Source organism: Trachurus trachurus, assembly GCF_905171665.1.
Source record: "Trachurus trachurus genome assembly, chromosome: 22".
NCBI classification, from domain to species: Eukaryota; Metazoa; Chordata; class Actinopteri; order Carangiformes; family Carangidae; genus Trachurus; species Trachurus trachurus.
Genome location: NC_139907.1, coordinates 25,711,431 through 25,730,384, shown reverse-complemented (window position 1 = coordinate 25,730,384; position 18,954 = coordinate 25,711,431). Strand labels below are relative to the sequence as shown.

Genomic DNA, 18,954 nt, shown 5'->3' with positions numbered 1-18,954 from the left:
AAAGCCTGAAATATTAATGTTCTAAGTGTAAAGTCTCAGAGTGTATGGGTGTAGTGCAGTGATCTGAACAGCAGAGAAATTATTTTTTGCAGGGCTCTTTTCAATTTTTAATGCATCTTTCATGTGTTTATAATTTACCAGTTTATCATTCCAGTTCTTGGTCTTTGTGACACGTTCTTTTTTTCCTGTCGACCGATGAATTTCACCCTGCATGCAGAGCTACAAAAGACCTGAATCAAAGTCCACCCTGCGCTTTGACATCTGGCACAGGATGACAGCTGTGAACAACTAAGTCTGGATGCTGCTGACTCGCATCTCTGCCAAGATGTTTTAAAGAAATTATTCATGTTGATTACCCTCCATGGTTCTCATTTCTTTACATAGCATTAAGTTCAACATTGTTTGGACACACAAACCTCAGATTAAACATTGCTCTTGTTGTAGTCTCTGTGTGTATGACACTTTCAGCCTAATTCTCCATATAAATACAGTTGTAAATAATAGATGTGTTTGTTTTTCCTCCAGGGGTCTGGGTCACGGTGCTTTTGGTGAGGTGTATGAAGGGCTGGCTGTGGGGATACCAGGTGAACCCAGTCCGCTGCAAGTGGCAGTAAAGGTGATTTCTCCCTCCAGTCTCTGGAACAAGAACTTTTTCTGTTTTTCAAAGGTCAAACGTTGATTGAATCAAATCAGATCCTGAAGGGCTTCTAAACTAATTACACATCATCCAATTTTGTACTGAGAAGGCTTTTTCTCAGGACAGGACATCATGACCATCAACATAAGCAGCCTGTTACATTTTGCAAACCTCTTTTGCAGTTGTGTTGCACCATTACTGAATCACCACTTTTCATTATGGGCTACATTCAAAGTAACAAAGCTATTTTTCAGTGCACTGACAGTTTGTTTCTTTGTACTACAGACCCTTCCCGAGGTCTGCTCAGAGCAAGATGAGCTGGACTTCCTCATGGAGGCTCTCATCATCAGGTACTGCAGGAGGCACAGAGATGATTAACAAAAACTCTAAGGTGCCCATCAAAAACCAATCTCCCATTCATGTTTTCCCGCTGTGTTTCCGTCCCTGCAGTAAGTTCAGCCACCAGAACATTGTGCGTTGTATAGGAGTGAGTCTCCAGGCCATGCCCAGGTTCATCCTGCTGGAGCTGATGACAGGAGGAGACCTCAAGACCTTCCTGAGGGAGACCAGACCCCGACTGGTGAGAGAAACTGTTGCACTTTGCTGTTGCAGACTTTGTGATTGAGGATTCCTCTTCTCCTTTAAATGTACCTTTTGTTTGTGTTTCTGTGGTTGTGTGTCTCTGGTCTCCTTGATCAGGAGCACCCATCCAGCCTGACCATGGTGGACCTTCTCAACGTGGCCAGAGACATCGCTAAGGGCTGCCAGTATCTGGAGGAGAACCAATTTATACACAGGTATGTCACAGATGACCACACGTTTTGCATTGTCCAAATGCAAAAAAAAACAGAGTGCTGGCAAACAGAAATACAACACATGATCGTGAAAAGATGTCTCGTATTCTGTGCCCCTGCTCTGTGTCCTCCTACCCAAACAGAGCCAGAGAGAAAAACAAACAGCCGTATAATATAAACACTATGCAGCACATATGGATATGCGTGGATGAGCAACGTAAATATGCAACAGAAAATATACAAACTCGACAAACACAGATTTACCAGCATTCACCTCCTGATTTCTCCTCAGAATTATAGGCTTACTGCTTCCGTCCAAGCGGAACATATGGACTCTGCACGGCTTTTGCCTTTAGATGATAGCAGAGAGGACAAGTGATGAGTTTAGCATCAGAGCAGCCAGATGGGGTGGCCGGCTTGCCTTTTTACGGTCTGCATGCAAGGCACAAGTCAACACAACTCCCCCTCCACATCCAGACCCTCAGCAGTTGGTGAACCTGAAGATGTGACTAAAGAACTTTAAAAGCGTTGTCTTGTCTTGAACCTGTTTTCAAAGAGCTCCTTCATGTTTGTCCATAAGGAAAGTCAAGCATATAAGAGTGTTGGAAAAGGTCGTACTTCCTCCTACAATCACATCAGAACAATTAAAGTACCTGTCCGTCTTGGACTTCTAACCCGATGAATATTAAACCTTATTCGCCCCATCTGTCCAACCCAATGGTGACTCTTCTCCAGAAACTTGTGAACTCCCTTCTCTCCCCTCTTTCTCTTCCTTCCTCCCCTCAACCTGTATTAAAATTCATCCTAACACTGTCCTTGAGGCTAATTTCAATTTTTATGGGTGTGTGTTTACTCAGGGTTGAGTAAAGGGCAGGTGAATGATGTATGGTGGAGGAGTAACAGCTCCTCGGGAAATTCAGCTTTTTCTCAGGCATTACAAGGCTGGAAGATGAGCTGTGTGTTAAATCACAGCTTTACTGCTGTCTGAAGACGCTTTACTCTGGCTTGGCTGTGTTTCTGTGCTTAGTCCTGCTCTGGTCTTATTCCTGTGTCTGTTTCTAGCTGGTGGATCTTATTGTCATGCTCTCTGGTGACTTTATTAGCTTTGGTGCTCTCTATGGAAATTCTAATCACCTGAAGAGAAGCACTGTGCTGAGAAGAGCCTGTTAGTTTAATGTAACCACAGATGTTAAAATAGACTAATAACAGACTGTTCTCTGAGTGCTGCAGTGAAATGGATCTTTAAGCTGCAGTTAAAATTTACTGTAGGGAAGGTCTACAGTATGAGGCCACTTAACACTGTGACAACAACTGCTTTCATGTCCCTCTGCTGCGTGTACAATAGCACTGTGTCCTTCCCCTCAGCCCTCAGCCGGCAGTCCATGACAACTTCTGTTGCATTTTAAGGCTCAGCCTTGCCTGCGAGCAAGAGCAAATCATTTGCATGAATTCTTCCGAGCCATTAAACAAGGACTGCTCGGATTTTGCTTCAGCACCTCATCAGAAAAGATGTTGTGAAAGTGTGTGTGTGTTTGCATCAGTGTGTGTACTTCCACATTCTGATTGCAGTTGCTCAATGATAGAAATTATTCAGTCTTAATGAAATAGTTGAAATTCCCCTTAATGGATTGATTGTTTCACTATTTCTTACTGAATAGGAAATCCTCAGCAGTCAGTGTGATAATTTAGTTTACCAGCACTCATTTCACCGCCACAGTCTGAATTGAACTGAATAAAAAAAGAAAAGACCAGACCCTGTTAGATTTAAAATGAAAAGCAAATGGATGCGCTTGTTGTTTTTTTTCATGCTAAATTATTTAATATAAAATTTCAAGCAGTACTAAATTATTATAAGTTGGATAGTTGCAAACACTTCTGGCACATTAAAGTGGGGCAACCCCGCACAGTGTAGCCCTCAGTTTGAATCAATCTGAACTACTACTTTATCCTCATTGTGTCATTTCTCGTCCAACTTATCAGAGTGGAGTGTGGAGGCCAAACATCAAAACAATGTGTTGCTGTCTACAGACTCTCAGAGCTCAGTGCAGCTGTTTGTATCACTGCTAGTATTTCATTCCCTGCCCTGCCCTGTCCCATGATCCAGTCTGAGCAGTGTCACATGATGTTATTTTGATCTTAAATTCTGGGTATTATTAATTGGCCTTGATGCTCACTTGCCTTGAGTCTGACGAGCAGCAGCGTCCCCACGACGTCACTTCTTTAGATGTTAAGAAAGTGAGACGCCTTGGGAGCAGAATGCAGTGTGTGGGCTCGGCTGCCTTCTCCCCTGACAGGAGTACAGCACGCCGAGTGAACTACTGTATTTTCTCAAAGAATAACCAACCCCAGTACAGTGCAAATATGAATTTTATGAATTTTCTCTTCCAACCCACTCCCCCTCCATACAGGAACACTTCTATCTTCTCTGTGGATACACCGTGTGGGCAGAGTCATAAAGGCACTGTAGGAAACTATATACTCTAGCAGCTTGCCCAGGGCAACTTGATAGTTACACTGAACTTCAGATCCAGTAGGGGCGTCTGAAGGTGTTTATACACTGAACCTCTTATAGATGCAAATACTTAAAAAAAAAAAAAAAAAAAAAAAAAAAAACTGTAGTGAACTTAATGTTGAAATGTGGCTGTGTGAATGTCAGTGTTCAGGATATCTACAGCTTATACACGCCATACCCCCCTTATTTAAAAAAAAAAAAAAAATCACATCATTAGACTGGTGCTGTTAGTGCTTTTGACTGTGAGTGATTGTGTTCTAATAAAGCTCTAGTAATCCAAGCGCAAACTTAATGTCTTTTTTTTCTCTCTCTCTTCTTTCAGGGACATCGCAGCTCGGAATTGCCTGCTGACCTGCAAAGGACCAGGTCGTGTGGCCAAGATTGGAGATTTTGGGATGGCTCGAGACATTTACAGGTACAATTCCAGCACAGTTCACTGGCTGATTTAAAACATCAGGCAAGACCACTTTGGCTCCGTCGGCCAGATTCAGTTGAATTTGAGCCACATGAGGTGGAGAGCAGGAGAGCACCTCATCATCTGATCTAGTATCAGACAACAAGAGACCTGTTCCCAGGCTGTCACTGCCGTCTTTGGTCTAAAGGTTGAAGCCTGAGAGCAGACACACTGGAACGTTGCTGTTAAAGGGATAGTTCAACATTTTGGCAAATGCTGTTTTTAGATCGGCGGGGCACAGACGCGAGCTCTGCACAATGCGCGGTACTTTCACGTTTTCCTCATCAAACTACTCAAATACACAATCCAACAACTCCAAAATGCTCTCATGGACAAGTAGTGACCTGCACATTCACCATATGAAATAATCATGAAGCGTTAAGAAACAGAGTTGTTTTCGAGGCAAATGCGTAGCTGGAACTACATTCCAGACACAGATGCTGGGTGGAGTGATTACAAAAGCAAGTAGTTCTGAGTATTTGCTTCATGTGTCGTAATGTTACATAATTATTACATGATTATTTCATAGTGTGGTGAATGTGCAGGTCACAATTCGTCCACGAGAGTGTTTTGGAGTTGTTGGATTGTGTATTTAGTTTGATGACGGAAAAAGGAAAGTATGCGCCTCCGTCTCTGCCCCGCCAATCTAAAAACAGCTTGCACCGACAATTAAAGATAATTAACCTACTCCTAACACCATTATTATTATGATTATGGCAATAGGCGAATTTGCCAAAATGTTGAACTATCCCTTTAAGTCTCTTTTTTCATTTTATACTTATGCTTAGCCAGCAAATACTGCATGAGGGTTACAACAAGGTTTCCCCCAGTGTATTATAAGCCCGGCTAAGCATCGTTTATTTATTTTCTTAAATCAGTTTTTGTACTCCATCAACATGTAATCAGGTGTCTTTTTCATCACCTGAGCCACGGCTCCAAAAGGCTCAGCCAGCTGCTGTAGCATGGCTGTTAGCTGGTAGCTGTTAGCACGTCAGAGCTCCGGACTTCTGTGAGCCGAGACACTTTCACCAGATGTGAAAATGACCCATTGTTTCATTTTTCAGCTCTCAAGGTTCGCGTTTACACACGTTTGTTTTCACTCTGGTCCAAACAGTAGATCACGCCTTCTAAATTCTATTACTCCATTAATGAATCTGTTACCTATAGGTCCCTGTCATCAGTCAGTGGTCAGGGTCAGGCCGGTCACAAAGAAAGATGCCCGGTGCCCCCCTACCACCGGGCTTAACAAGTTTTCTGGGGGAAACCCTGGGACAATTACCTGAATGGTCACAAGAAATAAATGGTGATCTTTAGTGTGAGACACAAAGCCAGCCCCAGTCTCCAGTAACAGTCCTTTGCTTTGTGAGCAACCCCACACCCCCCCCCCCCCCCCCACACACACACTTCACTTCCTCTCCCACGCAGGGTTACACCACTTCCTGCTCTGGCTCTGATCATCAGCGCAGGTCGTCTGAAATCAAAAACAAACGCTGCATTTGTTTTGTCAACAGCTTCACCTTAACTAACCCCGGGGTTGCAGCGGGCACCAGTCTGGTTCAGTTTGGTTCCCTCCTCCACAGCTTCCTGCCACACTGGCCACTTCTTACTTGATTTGCTTATTTTTCCTTGATTTTTGTGCTTCTACCGTTGGTTGATGGTGAAAATGCTGCGAGTGACTGACCTCTGACCTGGGGAAACGGGTTTTGATATTTATCATACTGATATGATATAATTAAGAGTCCCTGTGTCTGATTTCCTGCCTGGATCTATCTGATGCAGTCTCTGCCAAAAAAAGACTGGGCACGAAGCAGCGGCCCCTGGTGGGATGAGATCCAGAGCCAGAGTATCTCCAGTTGTTAATTTACCATATTTGCCCAAGTGAAACTCTGGGAAGAGACACTTCCTCAGCCACAGGATGTGACCAAGCAAAACGCAAAAGTAAAACAGTTTCTCCTAAGAGCAGTGAGCAAACACAGTCCAGACTTGGTGACAGAGACGATATTAAATCTCTTTATTCCCCTCGGTATCATTTGGTAGAAAGACGACTGACTAGACTGAGAAGAGGTGCACTGTACACTTCACTGGTTCCACTGGATTTATGGGTACATTCTTAAACAGCTGCTGCTTACGGCATGTGCAGCTCCTGAAAACTTTCCGATTTAGAAATCTGAGTTGAAGTTGCGGCTCTGTTTTTCTCCCTGTGTGATTGTAGAGGCTGTGACACTTTATCATGGATCTTTTCAGCTGGTGAATGTTAGAGCAGTGAAAGTGTTTTTATTCTCCATCACACTGGTGTACTGAAGCCTTCTTTTAATCTACATCAGCTCATCTGTGGCCCCAGTGGCATCTCATTATTCTTAGCTCGTGCTTTTTTTTTTTTAATATAGCTACCACAATTTCACGTGACACAATTTAAATGAATGCGCAATCCAGCAGGGAAATCTCCCAAGCCTTTCATCTTGTAAGAAATTAGAGCAGGGGAAATATGTCACAACATTCAGCTATATGAACGCAGCACTTTCAAATCATATGATGGAGAGTCACACAAGAGCAAAGTCACACTCAGAGCATCCGGAAAAAGGCTGTTGCACAATCCCCCTGGGGAGCCGCATTAGGAGCGCTTGATTTAATTGCTGATGTCAGTTTTTCAGGTGCCGTGCTGTGATTTTGTTTTTATCTCTCAGCCTGGAGCCCTGGTGGTGCTGGGATTTTTTTATTTTTTTATCATTGTTATTATGTTGAGAAGGAGGGGCGGTTGTTTAGCACACAATGCTGCCATGGGTGTGTTATTTCTGCTGTTTCATGATGTGGCCCTCCTGCTATGTGACGAGGGACATGGTAGTTCTTTTGAGGCTGTCACAGGGGGGACGGGTGTCACAGTCAGGGACCGGGGCGAGGCTTAATGTCAGCTTTTTATATTCTGGGTAGAGAGCCACAGGCGCACTCGCACGTGATATTCCATGAGCTTCCTCTCGCACACAAATTTCACTCGCATGGCGGCACGCAGGGGGATGCGGTGGTAAATAAAAAGCTGTGTAAACAATCGCTGCCAGTCAGTAATCATCCTCAGGTAAACACCTGCCACTGTGACGAGAAACTCTCTGTGCTCTTTGAGAAGAATTGCTATTTTGCCTTATATGGCTATTTTCCTCATAGTTAAGTATTAACAACAGTCTACAGCGTGACTCCAGGTTGTATTTAATAAGATCAGCCTGGTGCGCTCACATACACACACACACACACACTGTAAACAAAGACATTCAACACAGTGAGGAGACAGAAGTATTAGGCTCCACATTGTGTCCCTCAGTGCATGTTCCTCTATTTGACTTTCTATTCAACACAATCCTTTCTTTGCCTATGTCTCTTACTTTTTCCTCTTTAATACTTCCGCAGCTTCCAGCTCCCCTTCCCTTCCACACACAAAAACATAGGTATAAAACACCGAAATTTGTACGATAGATTTCCTTGGCCTGTATTTAAGCCTCCCTGATCTGCAGCTCAGCCTTCAGTCTGTGTTGGTGGTGTTAGCAGTAGCAATAAATATGTCCATAAACCCCGTGCTAAAAAAAAAAAAAAAAAAGGATTTGATCCACCGATAAGGGGATTATCAGTCCCACGCTCTACGTTTTACCATTCCTCAATCTTTTCAAAATGTTTCAGCATTTCTAATGGACAGATAAGAACCTGAATACAAATAAAGGAAAGTTCTTCACCCTTCGAGGTCAGAATAAGCAGCCGCCGTAAATATAGTGCAAAAAAAAAAAAAAAAAAAAAACACGAGAAGATTGCGCCAGTCGGCTTTTTTTCTAAACGTCTTTACACAGAAAACCGAGCTTTACAGAGCAACAAGCGGAGCTGCCACTGAGCGCCCACTGCTACAGCTGTTTGATCTAATTGCATCTGTTGATGTAGAGCTATCCAATTTCCTTACATTTTTTTCAACTGGAACAGACAAGAAAATTAGAGGGAGTCACAGTAAGGAGGGGGTACAGTAGAGAAGCCGGTGGCAGGACTCAATTCTCCAATTGTGGGGCTGAAGCGGAGGAGGTAACCCATTGCCTTTATTGCATTGATTGTGTTGCTCTAAGTGATAGATTAAGGCATTGGGTGGTGATCTGTGCGAGTGCCCTGCAGTACGTTGTTAGCTAATCTATCCAGCAGACACACTCAACTAGTAATTGTTTTTCTGCTTCATTGATTATGTTTAACTTTCCTCAAGGCAAACTTCTTCTCCTGCCAATAGTTTTCTAAGTATGTATTTCCCTTTCAGGCGTTTTATCTGACAGCATATCATCTATATTTATCTCCGCTCACCGCTCCCCTGAAGATACACAGCTACAGCTCTGAGCGAAACCAAATGATGAGTGTTGGTTCTAGTTATTTGCCTTGGATTTGTACGGTGGGGGGAATGCGGTTGTCTCTGAACTTAGAATTAAAGACACGTTTGCTATAGAAATAACCACACTAAAAGCAAGTCTGAGCATCTGAGAAGCTGAGGCCACAGATCAATGGCACCTTCACGCATAGGCCTCACCAGGGCATGAGCTCCAACCAGCAACGGGCCTCATGAGACATGGCTAGTTACCGTCATACAGAATGCTCTGCCACACCTCGACTGGACTTTATTAAAAGCACACAAAATAAAAACTTTATAAGTGATACCATCAGTGCATGAAAAGAGGACACTGCATCGCATTCACAGCCAAGACAGAGCAGCCCAGTGCTGCAGCGAGTAATTCAGGCCATCAGGGAAAAGTGAGAGATATCCACAATATCTGTGATATTATAATGTATCTCCATGTTGCTCAGAGTCAGCAGCTCTTCTGACAGCTGAGTCTCCCCCTCACCTCTCAGGCAGGTGAGTGAGTGCATTAGCATGGTTAGATTTTACAGTTTTACCTATTTTAGTCAATATTACACAGTTGCCAAAACTCTAATCCCACGTCAGTCTCTCAAATCTCAGGCCAAATATGTGGTATGTTGTGTTATGTTAAATAGATTTTCTATACACACAGGACGGAGCGTGAAGATCAGAGCACAGTTTGTCTGCATTACAATAGTCCTTGATCTGAGATAATGTAGATTAAACTGATCTGCTTTGAAGTTATGATTATTCATCCCTGTTTAAAATTAAAACTCCAGCAGCTCGTGGTACGTGAGAACAGCTACCACCACCTGCACCTTCACTGTTGTGCTTTGTTACAGTTGTTAGAGTTTAAATGAGACCTTGTGAGTACTGAGAATAACAACTCTAACATTTAACGTTGTTTAACCAGGTTTAGTTATTCAGATCGCCTTTGGCCTGATAACACTGTGCTGTCCTGATCCATCCATTATACACTGTCCTTTGTTTTCATAACAGTCCAGTCTAACTTGTCTGAACTAGTTCATGGGACCGTTTTTGACTTAATCCCCAAAAAAAATGATTACAAAGATTTGTTTTAAATGGCACATATTATGAAAATAACACTTTTTGAATGCTCTTTAAAGCAGAAGTAAGCGGAATGTTTGTTTATAAGTCTTAAATCGTTATATCTTCCGACAGCAATCACTTACATAGAGTGTTTGGTCCGAAACACGGGTCTGTCAGTCACTCTGCTCTGCTGTAAGCTGAGGAGAAAACTTCTTGTAGCCTATACTTCCTTGTATCCTACAAGCTTTATCCAATGAGGAGAGAGAACGGCATGAAGGGCTGTGTGTGCAGCCAAGGGATGCGCGTGGTGACGTAGGGACGAGGACCAATAGATCCATGACGAGGGCGGGGGCTGCTAACTAACGAAGTTAGCCAAAACGACCGGATCGCTTACTTCTGCTTTAACATAATTTAGGTGTTTGTCTAGGTTGAAATCCGAAATGTGGTTTTATGAGCTGTTCCCTCAGCTGTCTTCCAGTGATGTAACTAGGATTCAAATTTCCATAACCCCACCCCTACCTGGGACCGGTAGAAGGGGCGGGGCAAGCAGTGGTTAATTTGCATTTAAAGGGACAGGCACTGAAACCAGCCGTTCTGAACAGGCCTGTTTAGAGAGGATGAAAAGAGCTGTGATGTTTGATCTTTGGGGGATTTGGACCAAAGCATGTCACAGACATGTCTTTAAGACACCTGGGAACTATTTTAATTTGTGGAAGGGGGGCATATGTCTCCTTTAATTTCAATTTTTTTTTCTGCATGAGGGATGGGAGAACCTAGACCCTATAGCAACTGTGGATTTCACCATTGTAAAACATATCCACTCACCAATAAGAAGGACAGTGTAAACCACACACATAGCTTCAGTCATGGTGCAGAGTCTAGTCTGTCACAGCAGAAATGGATGAACTGCACAAACTTTTTAAACACAAACGTTAACCTTTCAACTTCAACTCTTGTCCTTTGAGAGTCCTCTCTTGTTGTTCTCATTTTTCTAAGGATATTACTCCTGCAGCCAGGTCGGTGTTTGTCAGGGCTGCGTGCTGCGGCGCTCTCCAAGGTGCTGAGGCTGCTGCTGGGAGCAGCCGTGGAGCTATCCAGCACCTTGGAGACAGTAGTATTACCGTCACAATGCAGTGAGGATAAATGGATAAAGCTCCGTCACGTATTACGTGAAATGACATTTTTGCAGTTCCATGGAGCAATTTGATTAATTATTCCGTTAAAGTCTTTAGCCCGACGCAATTATTTGCACCACGTCTGTAGCCCCAGTGCCTGCAGTCATGTTAAGGTGCCCCTGGTCCTAATTCATGTGTTTTAGCTTCCTGGCACCGGTTTCATGTTATTTTTGGATTAAATTTTACACAGCACTGTGAAGTCATTCATAGCTTTAGCTTAGAGCAGCTCACACATTTTGGCCCCTGGTTATGAACAGCACCACTTGAAATTAGCTTGAAATCCTCCTTAGACCAGGACAATATGTGATGGGTCACGCAGCCTGAGCCCATAGGCCTTGGCTGCTGTATCTGAGGAGCTCAGGCTGCCAACATACACTTCTTTCTTCCTCGTTGTCCCATATTTTATCCAAGCAGCAATTGTCCATCCTATTCTTTGCCACTGTGTTTTTCATGTGTTTACCATTCCTTTTTCTTCTTTAGCTTCTATCTGTTAAACAACTGAGCACAATGCTCTTTTCTCATGCTGCTGCACGTTCACACCTGGGAGCTGCCCACTGTAATTACAGTCCGCTCCTGTGCAGCCAAGTGCAGCTTCAGCAGAACAGTTGGTGCTTCATTTACTTGTCTAGTTTTCGAAGGCAAAGACAAAGAGAGTGTTACTGCCTCCCCTTTAGTCAAAGGCCCAGGGACATGAACTGGCATCCTTCCAGTCTCTATCTACAGCCTATTACAGCCCTGTTTATTATAAACCTCTCGCCACGTTTACAAATTTGTGCTTAGGGACGTTTTTATGACAAAGTGACAGTTTTATGACAAATTCTCTGGGGTAAAACAGATTTATTCCTCTGCAACAGCAAACTGCACCAAATGATGCCGTTTCCTAGTTAAACACAGCCGACACCACTTCTGATACGTCTCTATTTTTCCGTATGGACACCACGATGGAGGTGGTGCCAGGCGGCATCCAGTTCATGTCTGTGCTCTCGGTGCCTGGAGCTGGGCGAGATGAACCGGGCTGTCACCTCTATCAGCCGCCACAATCAGATAGAACACACATCTGATAATTTCTCTACTGATGCAGAGCACAAGGCAGCATGGGAAATAACTCAGAGAGGGCTCAGCCCAGCCAGACGTCTCCCTCCTCCTCCTCCTCCTCCTCCCCCCGGTCAGATAAGGAGTTCTCAGAGCATCTTTCACACCAACATGTAAGGAAGCTGAAAATGCAACTGGATCAGAGTCCTGATACAGCCGCTGACATACACTGAATTAATTGCTGGATGTGAGAATTTTTCCTCTTTTTTTTTCTTACTCTATTCTCTGCCTTTGAGAGCAGAAGTGTTTCCATGGTGATGGTGCTGCAAACTATAAATGCTGGTTTTCATTTAACAGTTGCTCCCTTTTTTATTTTTAGCAGCTGTTACAACCCCAAGCTCACTGTTTGGGGAAAGGGGGAACAACATAAAACTGGTTGGCAGTGGTAACACAAAATTTGAAGGTAGTGAGGAGTGTAAATAAGTAAACAAATGTTCAACCGGGGTCGGAGGGTAAGTATGAGGGTCGGAGGGTAAGTATGAGGGAGGAACAGAGCAGGGTAGATGCTGTGTGAATCAAACACAGAATATAACAAAAAGAGGATGTAGAAACTGCTAATGAAAAGAGAGACAACAACCTGTAAACTCTAATTCAAAAAAAATAATAATAATAACCTGTAAATTCTAAAAAAAAATAAAAATAAAATAAAAAATACAGGAAGTCCCTGTTTCTAATGAGCCCAACAGTGGTTCTGCCTTAGTGGATGCAAACAGAAGTTGTAGAGCTGCAGCTGCAACAGCAGGCAAAGAAAATCAATGTTTTATTAACAACAATGTTAGTCAAAATGAATTTGACTTTTCATAACTTGTCTGTGTATGTGTGTGTGTGTGTGTGTGTGTGTGTGTGTGTAGGGCAAGTTATTACAGGAAGGGGGGCCGTGCCATGCTGCCAGTGAAGTGGATGCCACCTGAAGCCTTCATGGAGGGCATCTTCACATCTAAAACAGACACATGGTGAGAATCTCTCACGTCTCTTTGAGAGGACAGTGTGATGTCACCTCCTATATATTTCACACAATGTGTGCTGTCCCAACCCGCTCGCTCCCTCCCACTGTTGTCACCTCCCTCTGTCTATCTCTGCTCCCTGCCCATACAGTATATTTCTGTCTCTGCCTCCTCCTTGTCCTCTGCTTTCATCCTTTACTGCTTCAGCTCTGACGATGCCTGTAATTAATGACATCATTGTCCTCAGTCTCGCCCCGGCCTGTGTTTCCTTCTCTTTAACTAATCTCTCCTCTCATCATCTGCCTCTGTAAAGGTCGTTTGGGGTTCTGCTGTGGGAGATCTTCTCACTGGGCTACATGCCATATCCAAGTCGCAGCAACCAAGAGGTGCTGGAGTTTGTTACCAACGGGGGAAGAATGGACCCACCTAAAAACTGCCCTGGGCCAGTGTGAGTAGCCTACACATCCACACACACACAGGCCTGAATGCAGTCATATGCTGCACATGACCACAAGGATAATGTGATCCCATGAGATCTAATTAAACCGCTTCATAATGTAAACAAGAAGGAGAGATGCTTAGTTTATATAATGCCTGAACTATATACACACGTACATAGGCAGCATACTAAAAAGAAAAATAATAATACTAATAATGCAGAGGCAGACATGAAAGGCTCCGGCTGATATTGACATGTAAACAGTTGGTGACCCAGAAGGCGACAGAAATGTACCAGGAGGTTGCTCTCAGAGCTTTCAATATGGAAACCACACTAACACTTTCTTTCATGTTTGCCTCCCAATTTGGAGGGAGACATGGGGAGCTGATATGGAGCTAAAAAAAAAAAAAAAAAACACATTTCCAAAGCACCCTGTATTTCGCTCTCTTTAAGATACCGCCTCTCATGTGAACTCTGTGATAAAGCACATATAGGCAGATGCTCTCCCTTCGTACACACCTCCCAGCCTCTCTGTTGATTCCAGCTTTATCCTTCACACCTGTTGTCCACAGCTCTGCAGTTTTATCATTTTGCAGCCTGCTTTGCATGTTCCTTGTATTTTTTTTTTCTATAACAAATATGGTCCCGTGGTGCTCTATTAATTTGAAGTTGTGAAACAGCCTCGCAGCAGGACACACTAATTCTTGAAAGAAACAAACGATAGACGACGTCAGTGCAGCAATTAAAACCTTTCTCAGGATTTAACTTGACTGTTAGTTGTTCCTATAATCTGCATCGCCCATTTAACACAATCACTCAAACTGGTGGGAGGCTCCTCTCTACTTCTGCCTGATGTGATCAAAACACATCAATGATGAGAAACGGGTGGAATGTGTTGTCTAAGAGTCTCAGTCTGGAGTTGGTTAAATCAGCAGGAGAGATGATGTTTGTCACCTACTGTTTTCTTTTTGTTTACTCTTCTCCTGCATGGAGTGGGAGAGAATGTTCTCATTAAGTGTTTTGTGCCGGTGTGTGTCTGTACATGCATGTGTGTGTCTGTAGGTACCGTATTATGACTCAGAGTTGGCAGCACCAGCCTGAAGACAGACCCAACTTCTCCACTATCCTGGAGAGAATTGACTACTGCCTACAGGTAACCTCACAGAGCAGCATGTGAACACGTTAGGGACTAGCAGCGAAAATAATTCATTCACAGTTTTGCTCAAGGATAAACTTATTATTTCCAATAAACTGATGGAGGAAACACAAGGTGCGTTTTTACAACAACAAGTCAAGACGTAGTTCTGAATGAAATCATAGAGGGAGAGTGATGCTTATTTTATTCTGAAAAACTCAGCCACACAATGGTCAACTTGAGGTTTCTCACAGAAAAACTAAAGAAATGTCTCCTGTTGTTGTTGACCTAGCAGACAGCTCTGTGCTGCAGCTGCTTCAGCTTGCATTGGCTTTACAGACTAAAACTAAACTCCCAGAACTTATGTTTTGCAGTTCTGCAGTTTTTATTCTAGCCAGAGAAACTAAATTCTCTCACCACAAAGCTGCAGCTTAATTGAAAAGATGGAAGAATCAAACATCACCATGTTGAACCAGATCCTCTCTGACTGTCCTGACCTGATGTTTGCCTCCCTATAGGACCCTGATGTGGTGACCATGCCGCTGCCTGTAGAGTACGGACCCGTCCCTGAGGAGGAGGAGCGTGTCCCCATGCGTCCTGAAGACACCTCCACTCCAACTGTGTTGGTAAATGCCCAGGTGCCTGATGGGGAGGCGGCACAGCCCCCGCTGCCGCTGCCACCGTCCTATCCTGGAGAGGAGAACCAGCGAGTGGGGGAGCACACTGTCATCACCGGCGCAGCACCGGAGGCCAAAGCACAGCCGGCGGCCGGCCAGCCGTACCTCCACCAGCACCAGCAGCCTCACACGCAGACCTCCATCACCATGACAACCACCAACACCGTCACCTCCACGGCCGCCCTCACACTCACTGCCAAGGGACCTCACGTCACCACCCAGCCCAGTCCGGAGGGGGGCCACATCAACCTGGCCTTCAGCCAGGGCCACGTGCAGGAGAAGGAGGGCCACGGGGGCAAGAACACCAGCCTGTGGAACCCCACCTACGGCTCCTGGTTCCTGCAGCAGCAGCAGAGGAAGCAGCAGCAGCAGCAGCAGCAGCAGCAGCAGAGGCAGGGAGGGGTGGGGGGCGCGGGGCTCAGCGGGGGCAGGGTTCCAGGTGAGGGGCAGGAGCACGTGGGCCGGACGGTGGCCGAGGTGGCGGGGGCGCTGGGGCTCCAGCACCAGCACAAGCAGTTCCAGCAGCAGCTGCAGCAGCAGCACCAGCTCCAGCTGCTGCACCAGCAGCAGCAGCAGCAGCAGCAGCAGGGTCTGTGTAGACCTCTGTTGCCCCCCCCGCCCCCCCCTGCTGCCCAGTCCCCTCTGCTTTTAGATTCCGCTGCCTTGCCCCCGGTTCCCCTCTACAGACTGAGAAGGTTCCCGTGCGGGAACATCGGCTACGGCTACCAGGAGCAGGGCGTGGTGCTGGAGGCCAACCCCCCTCAGCCCCCGCCCTCTCAGCAGGGGCCCCTCCTGCCCCCCTCAGCATCCCACCAGAGGGGGGGGCCCATCCCCACTTCTGTGTCCCTGAGTCGGTCGGGCATGTCTGAGGACAGCCGTCCGCTGCTCGTCACCATGGGAACAGTGCAGGACCCCCGGCTGCCCAGGATGGAAGGCCACAACGCCACCGTGCTTTAGCCCCAAATGTCTGTCCTGCTTTTAGTCAGGTCCTGTCTTTGGAGAGCGTGTGTCCAGGACCCTCAGCAGCCAACACTGTGTCAGGACTGAGCTCGTTTTACACCCCCCGTCCCCCCCGTCCCCCCGTCCCCACCCTTTTTGGTTTCCTCCTCCAGTTCAGACAGAGCCCACCACAGAGAGCTGGATGAGTCCACCAGGCCTTTCAAACCAGAACCTCGGAGGGTTGGTAAAGCACATCAGACAACTAAAACACTTTGGGAGGCAAAATGTAGAGGAGGCTAGTTTTAAGAGTTTAAAAAAAATGTATTTTTTCAACACTGGAAGGATGGTGACTGAGAGTGGAGTGGGTTTAGGTTTGTGACACAGCGAGAGGAGGGGATTGGTTGTGAGTTCATCAGGACCATCAGAAGGATTCAAATCTCTATATTTTGCCAGACTTAAAACTTTGGAGTCACAAACGTCAGTGACCAGCTTGACTGTAGCAACAGTGACGTTGTGTCCAGCTGCCAGCCACATGTGTCCGTTCTCCTCAGAACCCTCACACTGTTCCCTCTCCACATCCTTTTGGAAAACAGCAGCGTGGTAAATAACTTGTACCAGACTATTTTTCAAGAATATCACTGAGTTGGACATTGGATTACCAGAGACATTTATACTAAAATACTGGGAAAAATGTGTTTGTTGATGTTTGCTTGCCTGCTTGTTTATTTATTCATTTGTTTATTTATTATTTGGAAGTGGCTCTATAAATTATTGAAAACTCCAGTTCCTTTTACATCAACTGGTTTTTCACTTTAGGTTTTTTAAGTTGCAGGATTTTATTTTTAGTAATACGTGACAAAAAAAAAAAAATTTCAAACCATCCCAAAACTGAAAACTGTGTTCCAACAACACCCACAGAGGAGAGCAGCTGTGTCCTTAAAGGTGGAGTGGGAGGATACAGCAGATGTGGGAGACGGTTCAACACCAAAACAAAACAAAAAAAACCTGTAGTGGATTAAAGGGCGGCCACCTCAGCAGCATTTTGGAGTTGAGCTTTTTGTTGTTGCTGAGGATTTGTAGTAAGTGGTTGCTCCTGGTGTTATTGACAGCACTGCTCTTTGTTCACGCCTCCGTCCTGTTGTACCAGTGCTTTGAGACAGTGAGGCTGATTTTTTTTGTCATTTTATTTCTTATTTCAAAAAAATTATTTCCCCTTTTTTGTCTGCATATGGAAACACAGTGAATATTGCTGAATCAATCGTAACCTTCAAATTGCTATCTCAAAGCACTCTACATTCTTAAATTTGCATATTTTATCTTTTCTATTATAGGATGAGTGTTGTGGAATACAAATGAGTCTGAGAGAAAGTTTGAATACAAACTGCTTTTGTTCCACACGTGAGTGGAAAAACCCAGGACCCGTTTGAGTCTCGATCCACTTCATCCTCACACGGTGTGAACACCTGTCTGTGTTTTAGTGTCTGCTTCTTTCTGTTGGAGGACAGCTGTGTGCAGCATATCTTATCAGATAACGCCACGAGTGAGGCGCTGTCGATATTTAGGTGAATGGCGACAATACGTGTCACTTTTTTGATGCTTTTGCTTGACTGTGTTTGGCGACGTGTCAGTCCGTGGGATGAGGAGCTGTCGTGCATGTGTCATGACGCTCGCTGACTGATGAAGACAAATCCATCCCTGTAGGACAAGTCAATGAGCAAACTCAATATTGGCTGATGAGAAGTATTTTGTACCTGTGTTAGATGCATTGATTCTGTGTTTCCCTCTCAGCTCACCTCCATCGTGTGATGTAAAAAGACAAACTGAACTGCACCTGTAAATGTTGTAATTATAAAGTATTGTACTATGGCTCTGGTAAAAGCTGTACATTGCCCTTCAGAAGATATTCGCCAAAATTAATAAATTACTATATAATAACTGTTTTGCTGTTGTCTGTCTGCAGCTCTCTTTGATATCCGGGCCAAGTTAATGGGATTATCTGAAATAGGACTGCTGACGTTCTGCTGATTACCTCTGTAAGAGCACAGTCAGCTTGTTTTGTGTAACATCCTTTAACCGCTAACATTAGTTCTGTTGTTGTTTATCTCAAAGCTGTAACGTAACGCTCACGCTCAGAAACAGGTCTGTTCAGGATGAGATAGCATCTTTATTTGCTGTGTCTGCATTACTGTAGCTTTGCTGGTTTGATGTCTTTAAATGTTACTGGCAGTTGTTGATGCGCAGCGCTAACAGCTGACAGTAATGGACTCCAGAGCAGAGGCTAATTAAAAACCATGAGTCTCCTGAGCAGCAGCTATTTAAACCACTGAGGTAGTGAGCCTCGTGTTAGGTGTGTGGAACCTCACAGTTTAACGTGACATCACACCGGATCAGTTGCGCTTCAAGTTTTGTTTTGCTTTATCATGGAGATCAATCAGCCTCCACGCAAAATCCTGTTTACGTGAGCAGACCGCTGATGGCAAACAGAAACCTGAGCCTCTCAGGCTCCCTGACATTTTCAAATTGGCTCGTTCACATTATTAAACCTTCTACAGAATGCCATTTGACAAATTCAAAAAAAAATTATTACCAAGGGCAAATGTGTTCTAGATGGTATTTTTGTTACAAATGAGGCAGGAAATGTGTTTTATTATACAGCAGGACTGCAGGAAAACCAAATCTGACCGGCTCTTAATGACCTGGATTACTACTGTGTCTTTTGTTCTGGTTGGATTACTCATCC

General features: G+C 44.6%; 1 protein-coding gene across 1 annotated transcript in view; it reads left to right on the top strand.

Moving 5' to 3' along the window:
* Positions 1 to 18,141, top strand: part of alk (ALK receptor tyrosine kinase) — a gene marked incomplete at its 5' end in the record, with an annotated part of 369,133 nt that extends 350,992 nt beyond the window's left edge. Inside the window, 9 exons of the mRNA XM_083997628.1 lie at positions 526 to 616; positions 923 to 987; positions 1,088 to 1,217; positions 1,337 to 1,434; positions 4,266 to 4,358; positions 12,932 to 13,033; positions 13,338 to 13,472; positions 14,526 to 14,616; positions 15,117 to 18,141. Coding sequence (XP_083853754.1) covers positions 526 to 616; positions 923 to 987; positions 1,088 to 1,217; positions 1,337 to 1,434; positions 4,266 to 4,358; positions 12,932 to 13,033; positions 13,338 to 13,472; positions 14,526 to 14,616; positions 15,117 to 16,232 — 1,921 coding nt within the window. The 3' untranslated portion in view covers positions 16,233 to 18,141. The remainder of the gene's footprint in view (positions 1 to 525; positions 617 to 922; positions 988 to 1,087; positions 1,218 to 1,336; positions 1,435 to 4,265; positions 4,359 to 12,931; positions 13,034 to 13,337; positions 13,473 to 14,525; positions 14,617 to 15,116) is intronic.
* Between the last annotated feature and the right edge of the window lie 813 nt (positions 18,142 to 18,954).